General features: G+C 48.8%; 1 protein-coding gene across 1 annotated transcript; it reads right to left on the reverse strand.

Annotated features, from left to right (window-relative positions):
* Positions 1-7787: 7787 nt before the first annotated feature.
* On the reverse strand, positions 7788-10088 carry FAM124B (family with sequence similarity 124 member B). Its single transcript, XM_054385984.1, has 2 exons — positions 9226-10088; positions 7788-8433 (listed from the first exon to the last, which is right to left on the reverse strand). The coding sequence occupies exons 1-2, from the start codon at positions 9952-9954 to the stop codon at positions 7819-7821; spliced, it is 1344 nt and encodes a 447-aa protein (XP_054241959.1). The 5' UTR covers positions 9955-10088; the 3' UTR covers positions 7788-7818.
* Between the last annotated feature and the right edge of the window lie 1761 nt (positions 10089-11849).

An 11849-nucleotide genomic window follows, 5' to 3' on the forward strand; every position in this document is an offset into this window, starting at 1 on the left:
CATCCTCCAACAATTCAAGTCACTTCTGGAAAGCACAGCTACATTTTTAAGTACTGCCTGGACTGTCAGGAGGCCATGTAAGCCAATACAACAATCTGTTGAAGGCCCTGGGAAGTGGGATATCAACACTGTGCCATGCTGAATTTGATCTACAGCACAAGGTTTCATAATGCTCCTTTACTTCATCCCAGTTACTTGCAGCTACCCCACTAACCATTACTGGTTTCCCCACAGTTACATTCAAAGGAAGCTGCTCTTGATGCTGTTCCCAACATGTAGTCACCCAGCAAGGGTGCTTCCAGCTAACATGACCCACAAACAAGGGAGGGAGAACAACACAATCATGATCCTGTTGCTTAGATCCACTGCCACGCTGGAAACAAAACTTCCATCTGCTGGGATGGCCCAAACATTCCCTTTGTTCTTGCTACATGCTCAGAATTACGTCTCTTGTGATGTCCTGGGAGTTTTCCCTTTCCTTTAGTTGAGAATCCCTGGGGCGTTTTAAGCCAATTCTGGCAAAGTGAAAATACAAACAATGTTTCCACTCCAATCACACACCAGTGAAGCTTCAGATGCAAAAAGCAACATGGGAACCCCACGGGGCTCAGACATCTCTCTCTACTTCAGACAGGAGAAGGCAGCTGCCCATGTAGGGAGCAGGGCAGAGCAGCCAGCCACATTCCCCAGGGTTTGTGCTCCCTGGTTTGGAGCATCACTGAAGAAAGCCTGGCACACAGTGGTACCAGGCTGGAGAGAGCACAGGCTCATGAGATCCAGTGTGCTTGCCCCAGCGGCCTCATCTCCAGAGGAGCCCAGCTCCAGCAGCCCTGCTCCCAGCACCATGGGACCGTCCTCTGTGGTCTCCCCACTCTCAAACTGTCCCTCTTTCCCCCAAAACAGGCTTGACTTCCCCTCACGGGCAATGGAATCAGGGCTAGACTCAGCTCAGAGGAAGGGACAGCTAGGGACAGCCATTAGGATGGGCAGCAGTAAGGCAGGGTTGCAGCTAGCTTCGAGAAAGGGTCACAAAGATTTACAGCCCAGGCACCTGATTTGGTGACTCCTGTGAAGACCATGAGAATGGTGGACTTTGTGATGACAACCCAGCCTCAGACCAAGCAGCAAAACACTGGCAGATGGCACTGCAGAGGCTGCTGCTCATATCAAGTTTTTTCCTTATTGGTGCTCAAACAGACACTGGCTGAGCTCACTCCCAAGTCAGTCGCCCATTCCCTCCTCCTGGGAACACTACAGAAGCACCCTTTGCCCAGCATTCTGCCCCAACACTGCAGCTCCCAGTTGGACCTCCTCCTGCACACCAACCACAAGACCCAATGAGCATCATCTGTGAGATTGTGAGGGAAAGAAAAAAGAAAGAGAAGCGGTGGTGCTGGAATATGAATGTTGGGACCAAGAGAGTTGACTAATGTGTGCTTCAGGGTATTTCCCTGCTGTGCAGGGATCAAGGGTGATGTGGGGCTGCACGGAGCTCTGCAGAGACCTTTGGTCCCCTCAGCCCAGCAGGAACACTCACTGCCACCATGTCAAGAAAGAGACAGAGGTGGAGCAGGCACAGAGCAAACCACTACTAAGGAGTCAACTCTAACTAGACCCCTTCCCACCCCAGACACCTAAATGCAGGGACAGGATGCAAGACCTGCACTTGTCCCCACCACCACACTCACCAGGGACAATCCCAGCACACCACAGACAGTGACACAAGAACGTGAGTGACACATTGGCACAAGGGTTGGGATACCTTCTTTTCCCTGCATCTCTCTGAGCCAAATCTAAGGAAAGAGGAGGATGAGGAGGGGCTTTCTCCTCTTCCTCCATGCCAAGGTGCTGAATCTCAGCTGTGACAACAGCAGGTGGACATCTTCCCACCTCCAGTCAGCTGTCAGAGCATCTTTTGTCCTATCTCCCAGTTTTGGAAGGTGGAGATCAATCTCTTAACCCGCTGTGACAGCAAAAAGCCCCAGCAGGTCTTGCCTGGTCCATGCCTGCACCCTCTAAGGCTCCTTCTGATGCCAAGCTGCAATTTGAAATAATCCCAATTAAAGAGGCAAAGCTGTCACAATTTCAGCTGCACAAGTGAGATGAGAAAACTAATGGTGTCACCAAGTGTCTGCAGGAATACATTTACAAACCTAATCACCTCCTGGCACAGCCAGGCTGCTGGTGCCTGAAGGAGGGTGATAGGGGAGAAGAAAGCTTTGGGGACTCTTGAAGAATATTAATTCACACCAATAGGAATCAGATCTGCCCTTGCCTGTAATCACCAACAGAACCAAGATCCTGAGCAGGAATATTAATGCAAGTGCTCCATGGGAGATGGAAACCTCTCAAAACCTCTCTCAAATTATTAAATGTGGGAAGAGAGCACAGCAAACTGCAATGCAGTTGCACCCAAAGAGGAGGTTGAAAAACTCAGTGGAAACATCACTGCTTCCAGACAGCACCCAGGACCCCAGACTTGCACCAACTGCTTCCCAACAAGCTGTTTTTCCCTCCCAGACACCTTCACAAACTCGATGTGAGCTGTAAAATGTAGGATAGCTGAATGTTCAATCCAGATTGGTCAGGAGAAATCAGTGTTTTTAGCCTTTGCAATTAAATCACCCCCTGTTAAAACTGTTGATTTACTTCTTTCTCCCCTCCCCCCCCCTTCATTACAGCTAAAAAGCTGATCTGCTGTAGCATTTTAAAAACAAAATCTCTGTAACAAGCACACAAGCATGTGGTATCATTTCTTCATTTCTCTGTACCCTCAGCAGGCAGAGCAGAGAATCCATATCTGAGGCTGCCATCAAAACAATAAAACACATTAAGGAAAGGCTCTGTTTTCTCCTGTCACTTCCATGGCAGATCTCCTTAATTAACTAGTTTGCTGGCAGAGAAATGAATGAATGAGTGAGTGGTAAACTTGCTTTCTTCGTTGTTGGTGTCTCTGTTGTTTTCTTCTGTATCAGGTTAATATAATGTTAATGGAAATGAGGATTAAAAGCCTCAGTTACTGGCAGGTGGTGGAGCTGAAAAGGCTGATGAGGATCTCCATAATGAGCTCAGATACACTGGACCATGGCTGGGCTTGAAGACCTGACGCTGCTAAAGGGCAGAGCCTGGGGGGGTACCCCTAGTCATGGTGTCCACCTCTTCAGTGACACAGCAGCAGCCACACAAACATCATCACTCAATGTGATCCTGAGGACTTAATGACTTTGGGTGGCTTCATGAAGGCCTGTGCAATATGGGACAGGAGACTGGTGGTGTTTAACCTTAGCTGGCAATGAAGCCCATGCAGCCACTTGCTAACACCTTCCGTGTCCTGGTGGATGGGGAGGAGAATTGTGGGGGAAAAGTAAAACTTGTGGGCCAAAATAAGAGCAGTTTAGTGACTAAATTAATAAATTATGTAAAGCATTATAACATTAATTATAATGAAAAGAGGGAGAAGTGAAATCAAGACAAGTGATGCACAACACAATTGCCCACCAATGCCTGAGCAGTGATCTATCCCCCCAGCCCGCTCTACCCAGTTAATATACTGGGTGTGATGTCCTATGGAATGGAATATCCCATTGGCTGGTTCAGGTCAGCTCTCTTGGCCATGCTCCCCTCCAGCTTCTGGTGCTCCTGTGCACCAGTGAAACAGGAGAAGGTGAAAAGGCTTGGGCTTCCAGCAACAACTAAACCCATCAGTGCGCTATCAGCATTGCTCCCAGACTGAATCCAAACCACGGCATTCACAGAATCACAGAATCAATAAGGTTGGAAAAGACCTCAAGCATCATCAAAGTCCAACCTGTCACCCAAGAGCTCATGACCACTTAACCATGTCACCAAGTGGCACGTCCAATCCCCTCTCGAACACCTTTAGGGATGGTGACTCCACCACCTCCCTGGGCAGCACATTCCAACATCTAACAACTCTCTCCATGAAAGTAGCATTATTCCAGCTACTCACAAGGAAACTCAGCTCTATTCCAGACGAAACTGGTAAACGCAAAAATGATGCCGGGAATTAAAAGGCTAATGGAGTGGGACACACACTGGTGGGTGAGGGTGATGAGGGTGGTGGGTGAGAAGCCCAGGGCAGCAACAGCCAAGGGCAGCAGCACCCAAGGGCAGGGGAGATGCCATCTGCAGGCACCAGGAGGAGCTGGTGCATCAGGGACGTGAGGTTTGTGTCCCCTTGCCGACGCAGATTTCCAACAGCCTACGTTTTCATCTCCAAGTGGCTGCGAAGCTTTCTCTGTCTTGGGCACAGAGCGCAGCACCAACACCCACCTGCAGTGCTGCAGCCAGCTCTGGAGCCCTCAGTGCAGGAGAGACATGGACCGATTGGAGCAGGTCCAGAGAAGCCATAAGGTATCCAAGGCTGAACCCCCTCTACTGTGAGGACAGGCTGAGAGAGGTGGGATTGTTCAAGCCTGGAGAAGAGAAGGCTCTGGGGAGGCCTTTTGCAGCTTTTTGGAGCCTGTAAAAAAAGATGAGGACAGACCTTTGAGCAGAGCTTGTTATGACAGGACACAAGGTGACAGTTTTAAACTAAAAGGGGGGAGATTCATAGTAGATACAAGGAAGAACCTTTTCACACTGAGGGTGGTGAGACACTGGCACAAGTTATTCAGACAGGTGGTAGATACCTCATCCTTGGAAATATTCTAGGTTAGGTTGTCTGGGGCTCTGAGTTGAAGATGTCCCTGCAAGACTGCAGGGGGTTGGACTAGATGACCTTTAAAGGTCCCTTCCAGCCCAAACCAGTCTCTCATTCTGTAGCACAGATGAAGAATATCCTGCCTGAGCTGAGAGAAGAAAACTCCCAAACCTGCCAGCATAAGCTGGAAAGCTCAGCTGGACAGGATTTATCGAGGCACTCACAACAGCTGAGTTTGGCCCAAAGCTCAGGGAAGAGAAGTGCATTCAGCATTTGCTTCCCCAAAAGAATCAACCTTGCCAGCTTCTCCTCAGTACAAGAGGCCAAGCCTGCAGCGTCACCACTGACTCCAGTGGCCATGTGCCAAGGCTGAAGTTTTCTGGGTGCCTGCCTGTGCTGCGGCACCATGCCAGGTGTGGGGGATCATCCCCTGCTTTTGTGCCTATATCCAGGCATTGGAGAGTGCTCCCACTCCTCCGTAGAGACTCATCCCTCAGAAATACCACTCTGCTCCTTCACAGCAGACAAAAGACTCCTGTAACCAGGGGCTGAAACAACAAAAGCAACAGCAGCCACTTCTGCGGGTTGCGTTCTTGGCAGCGCTGAGTTAATGGCTGGACCTGATCTTAAAGGCCTCTTCCAGCTAAAATGATTCTGTGATTCTAAGGCAACCCCAGAGCAAGCTCTCCTGCTTCACCTGACTCCTCCACTCAGCATCCATCCTGCTCTTGCAAGACACTTCCCCCTCTTCATCACTCAGACTGTTCAGCAGTCCAGAAGAAAAGTCTTTCCCTTCAGAATGAGACCATTCACCATCATCTCTTGTGAGCAACTGCTCGATACTGACCTTCTACCCCTTAAGCACCCTTTTTCTCTTAGGTAAATTGAGGTTATGCTAAATAGTCACACTCAAGCACCTTTCACAGAATCCCAGCATGCTGAGGGCTGGAAGTCACCTCTGGAGATCATGTAAGTCCAGCCCTCCTGCTACACAGCAGGGTCACCCAGTGCAAGTTGCCCAGTATTACAATGTCCAGGTGGGTTTGGAATCTCTCCAGAGGAGACTCCACAGCCTCTCTCAGCAGCCTGGTCCAAGGCTCCAGCATCCTAACATGGAAAAGTTTTCCTCATCTCTAGATGGAACCTCCTGGGTTGCAGTTTGTTCCCATTGCCCCTTGTCCTGTTGCTGGGCACCACTGAAAAGAGACTGGTCCCATTCTTTTGCCCCTCACCCTTCAGATATTGATAAGCATTGAGAAGGTCCCCTTGCAGGCTAAACAGAATCAGGTCTCCCAGCCTTACCTCATCAGAGAGATGCTCCAGTCCACTCGTCATCTTCATAGACCCTTTGTTATGAGAGAGCAGAGAGAAGGCCATGAAATCTCTCTCTGTTTCTCCCAGGAATCCCACTCCTGTGTTCATCCCTATCCCATCCATGCAGATTACCAGGGCTGTGCCCCCATGTTTACAGACCATTGCCCTACCCCAATCCCTCTCCTCATACCTCCCAGCCCACCACCTTCGTAAACACCACTGTGAACCCAGTGCTAACCCACCTGCAAGCCCTCTTCTTCACTCCTTTCCTAGTTGGCCAAATATTTTCTCCAGTCCTGAACAGCCCTGGCTGAGTTTCCAGCATGCTGGGTAAGATTAAATAAGCACCCTCAGAGATGTAAAATATCACAATATGATTTATTTAAATCCCAAATTGTTATGGGCCTTCTGAAAACATAGTGTGAGGACAGTGTCCAGTGAAGTAAGTGTCCTGTTCAGCTTTCTGTACCCTTCAGAACAGTCCAAGAGCATCACTTCCAGGACCACACCAGCTGGAAGGACAGGAAGGATCTTCAGAGCAATTCATCTGTGCCTTGAAATTTCCCCAAAATGCTGAGCTCGCCCAAAGTAAACATCCCTAAAACTGGGCAGAACCCTTCCAGGAAGGCTCTGTGGTTACCCATCACTCTCTGCCTCTCCTTGGATCACAAGAATCATAGAAGCACATAATCCTTTTGGTTGGAAGAGACCTTTCTTTAACCCAGCACTGCCAGGTCTGTTGCCAATACAAGAAGCCATCACCTCTCAAACTTGAGTTATGAACCAAAATGAGGCAATGAGAAGGCTGCAAGCAAATTTACACTGTTGTGCAAAGCAGAATCCAGCTATATTTAAGGAGGACATATCTTGCTGTGCTTTTAGAAAGGTAAACATGATCAGATTTGGCTTTTCTTTGGTAATTCCATTCCTCTGTCATGCCCTTCCCATCTCTTTCCCTTTAGGATTTACTTAATCTCATTTGAGAAAAGAAAACTACTGATGGACACAAGAGTCATTTCAGCATCTGCTGCTGAACCATTACCTCATTTCTCCTGTCCTTTTTACCCTCCAGCACTCAGCACTTCCCTCCAAGACTCTTAGCTTCTCTTGCCTTCTGTTAATTAAAAGCCAATTATGAATTGCCTGCTGATAACTGCACCCTGGTCTTCCCTGGGTTTATTTTGTCATGCAAAGAGGCAGCAACAGGTCTGACTGGAGCACAGAGCTCAGACTGTGCTCTGCTAGTGTTTGCTTTCTGTATGTGTTGTGGTAATTAGGGAAAAAGGTCTCACTAGGGACTTCTTTGTCCAGAAATATTTTAAAAGAACATTGTTGTGTTTCACATCTTGCATAAAAATGACAACACTGATAGGTTTTAAATACCAAAACCAGAGGAAGTGAGAAGGAGCACAGAGGGAAATTGACGTAACTGTTGTGCCTATTCCACTACCTTCTCCAATACATTCCAGCAAGGGGTGATGAGCCCTCACAGCTAGGGATATCCAGCTAATTGGCAAACTGCACCTTCTAACCCCACATGAAGATGCCACTGGCTATTTTTGAGCATCTTGGAACGGGAGTCATATAGCACAGGAATCCTGCCATTTATTCTACACTGGAAAAAAGACATCAATAAACCCCTCTGTAAAGACAGAGTTCTTTTTCAGGTTTTGCTTGCAGCCTCCTCAGTATCACCCCATAGAAAGTCAGTATCTACTTGTTGAACCCACTGCTGATGTGTTTCACAAATGCAGAGGGAAGCTGAGCATCAAGAAGAGGCACTAGGCACACAAAAGCCATTGCTTGGTGATGATGAGTCCTTCAGGCATGTTTGGTTTCAGTCATATAAAGAATTCCTCATCATCATCCTCTGCTCTGTTTGTGGAGCTCGTCCGTGGTGTTTGCAAGTTCGAAGCTCTCTGTGCTCCTTGAGTCCTGGTTGCAGCCAACAGCAGCCGGGTCCTGCCCCTGGAGGCCACGGCGCTGGTGCCCCTGTCTGTGGGTGCTGGTGGCTGGAGGAGGCTGCTCCAGAGGTCCCTGGGGAAGCGGTTCAGTGGACAGTGGCCACTCACAGCACTCACCACAGCCAGCCCAGTGTCGACATTGGTCTCTGCTGCCTGCTGACCAGGGTGGCTCTCCTGGAGAGAAGCCTGCAGCTTGCTGCGGGCCTGTCTGCAGAGGGGAGGAGTATCCCAATCCCACCATGACCAGGCTGCTGGACAACTATGAGAAGAGCAGAAGGGCCTGTGGAGGTCACCAACAGCTTGCTCAATAGTAAGGGTGTCACTTTGGTCAGGTTTGATTCTACCCTTCATGTCTCTGACCTTCTGGATTCTCCGACCAGAATTGCTCTGCTTTCCAGGAAGAGGGGCTGGGACAGAGTCCTGCAGGAGTTTTCCATTCTGCTGACAGGAAAGCCTAATGTTTTCTTCATGGGGCTTGGGGATATCTTGAACCTGTTGAACAAAATTTGGAGAGAACATTAACAGATTGTTCTGCCTTCATCAAATGAAGATGCTCTTCCCCAGCTGAGATCACTTGCAGGGTGTCAGAGCCCCACTAGGGGGCAGCATAGACCCCATCCTCTTGACCCCCAACCTTCAGCTATTGGTAAGCATTGGTAAAATCCCTCTGTCTTCTCTTCCCCAGGCTAAACAACCGCAAGTCAGACATGCTTCAGTCCACTCTTCATCTTTGTAGCCTCTGCTGGACTCTCTGCAGTAGTTCTCTGCCTCTCTTAAACTGGGGAGCCCAGAACTGGTCACTATACTCTGAATGCGGTCTCATGGGGTAGAAAAAACCTCCCTCGACCTGCTGGTCACACTCTTCTTATTACCCCCCAGGACTTCATTTGCCTTCTTGGCCACAGGAACACACATCTGGTTCTGGGTGCTGAAAATCTGCTTTCAAAGCCATTCATACAATAATGACTTGTCAGAAAAAGAACAGGTTACTATGATGATTCAATTCCGACAGGGAAGGGAACATGTTAAACTAGGCTGCTCAAAAAAGCATTAATCATTTCAGGCAAGCAGTAATGATATTAATTTAACAGTATAAAATCATTCCAAGGATCTGTGCTTATGTTTATCAACAGCACCACAGCACTGGCAGATTCCAGTCACAGCATTCACAAACTCAAATGAAAACAAGAACAAGCAAAAATTTAAATTCCCATTTTGAACCAGTCCTGCTTTCCTTGAACAAAGCAGTAACAACACTCTCCTCAGAGCCCCACAGACACATACCTGCAGCAGAATTGTATTTCCTTCGTAATCTTGTGTTTGCCACCTGGTCCTACTGATGGGAACACACGGGTTGGGCAGGAGAGGCACCAGCTGCCCCATTTCTTGCACCCTGAACTGCAAGGCTGATGACTCCCGTGGCTCAGCAGCCACCCCAATGGGCAGCTGCTTCAAGCAGAGCTGCACAGCAAGGCTTTGGGTTGCATACAGCACAAAGACACAGAAGGTGCTTTTCTGCATCACTGCTTCCTTCTGCAGGATCATCTCATAGAGCCTCACTGCATCTTCATAGTTATCAAAACTGCAGTAGAGGGTGACACGGAGGATCTCGGGGCCACAGTGCACTCGTCTGATGCCCCACACAGGCATCTGCTCGTCCAGGCTGTAGAAGTCCTGCTGAGCTGAGGCATAGCAGTGGTTTTGCCCATTAGCAATCTGGGCACACTGGTAGCGCCAGGGCGGGTGCTGGAATTGCTCATGGACCTGGAAAATCCGTTCTTCTCCCAAGTCCTCGTGTAGGAAAAGGAGAACAGATAATCCTGGAAAGCCACAGCTTCTCTTATGGTATCTCTCATAGTACCTGAGTGGAGTAACTCGCTCAGACACCAGGAAGAAGCGAATGTCTGGGCAGATCCACCCCAAAAGCCGATCTAGAGTTTGCCGCAGAAGCAGGGAGTGTCCTGAATTGGCCAGAAGATGCACTGTCATCAGAGGATCTGCTCCATCATCCATGGCAAAGGTTCCTGACAAAAAAAACAGTCAAGTTGGTGCCTTCCCTCTCCTGCCTCTGAAGCCTCAGTCCACAAGGGCTGGACTCTGTGTTGACAGAATGAATTCAGTTGCCTGCAGGCTCTGCAATAACTCAATGAAATATGCAGGTATGCACAGACAATGTACATGAGAAGGCAGGTAAACAGTGACAAGGCATCATGTGACCAGTCCTGGGTCACTCACATCAGAGCAGAGGTCAGCTGAAGGCTCATCTTCTGACTCCAAGATAGTGCACATGCAATCAGCACGTCCAAAAACACCTCCATGTCCTCCATCACACCACAGGACAGTGCAGATGGAGAGCACTGAAGCACCAAAGCAGCAGCTCTCAAGGTGAGGAGATGTTGTAAGCACACTTGCCTGCCAGCAGTGGAAACAGACGCTCTGGATGCAGCTGAGTCCCAACAGTGTGCATCTCAGTGCCCTTTGCACAGGCGATGTGGCACTTGGGCTTGAAAACCTCCCTGTGTTTTCTCCTAGTCAGCAGGTTGGCTTCAGCTCAGCGTCCAACACTTGTGATCTCTGTGAGTCCCACCCTTCTGGGGCATACAGATAAGCTATTCTTTAAAAACAAGGAAGGAAAACAGCCTAACAAAAGGAAAAAAAACCCAACAACCACCAACCACGTGAACACAAGAGATAACAATAGGGGCAGATATGAATCAGCCTCAGGAAAGCTGAGCTTTGGGAACAAGCCCTGAGTCCCAGTTACACACTTCACAGCACAGGTAGCTCACTGCTGAGCTGCAACATGGATCCTGGATTATTACGTACACAGAGTCCGTGAAAGCTGGGTACCATGCTTCCCCCTTTCAGTGCCCTCTTAGCCTCTTTTTCTCCTTTTCTTTTTCAATTCTGAGACACCCAAGTAATCAGTGCCTTTAGCAAACTCCAGTTTTTTCCTTGCTACACAGGTACTTAGCTAGACATTAAGCACATGCTGGTGCTTAACTTTCCTTATTGTGCAGACTATGATAGGGATGATGAAACTATACAGAATCCAAACATGGTTTGGGTTAGAAGGGACTTCTGGGGTCCCTTAAAGCAGGGTCACCCAGGTTCCTAGGATTACAATGTCCAGGTGGGTTTGGAAGCTCTCCAGAGGAGGTGGCTCCACAACCTCTCTGGGCAACCTGGTGCAGTGCTCTGGTACCTTCACAGGAAAGAGCTTTCACGTCCAGATGGAACCTGCTGGGTTCCAGTTTATGCCAATTGTCCTTTGTCCTGCTGCTGGGCACTACTGTACAGCAGGTGGCCCCATCCTCTTGGCCTCTGCCATGTAGATATTGATAAGCACTGGTAAGATCCCCTCTCGGTCTTCTCCAGGCTAAGCAGTCCCATCTCAGCCTTTCCTTGCCAGAGACATGCTCCAGTCCCTTCAGTATCCTTGCACCCAGCAGTTCCCTTTCTCTCTTGAGCTCGGGAGCCCAAAAACCAGACACAGTACTCCAGATGTGGTCTTATTAGGGCAATAGAGGCAGAAGAGAACCTTCCTTGACCCACAGGCTATGCTCTTCTTAAAGCACTCTAGGGGACTGTTTGCCTTCTTGGTCACAAAAGTCACCACTGCACCTCTTTCCAGGCCTCTTCTAGGGTCTAGACAATAAATCTCACTCTCTCCTTATTTTGCCTTCCCAGAAGCAATACATAGAAGCCAAGCCAAGCCAAACCTCGTTTTTCATACAGAGCCACCTCACTGCAGCCAGTATTTAAATCAAAGTGAGGGTCTCCAACAGCATATGGAGCTCCATCTCACTAAGATGAGCACCTCTCTGTCTGCTGACATAGCAATAAAGCAGCGGGGCACTGTGCAGAAATCCCAGCATTAATGATTCCGTTATTCAAAACTCTCAACT

This window comes from Indicator indicator, chromosome 13 (genome assembly GCF_027791375.1).
Source record: "Indicator indicator isolate 239-I01 chromosome 13, UM_Iind_1.1, whole genome shotgun sequence".
In the NCBI taxonomy this organism is placed as follows: Eukaryota; Metazoa; Chordata; class Aves; order Piciformes; family Indicatoridae; genus Indicator; species Indicator indicator.

Coding starts and splice junctions, on each gene's coding strand:
- FAM124B (XM_054385984.1), bottom strand. CDS start 9,954: ATGGATGATGGAGCAGATCCTCTGATGACAGTGCATCTTCTGGCCAAT. Junction 8,434..9,225: donor GAAATACAATTCTGCTGCAG/GTATGTGTCTGT, acceptor TTTGTTCAACAG/GTTCAAGATATCCCCAAGCC.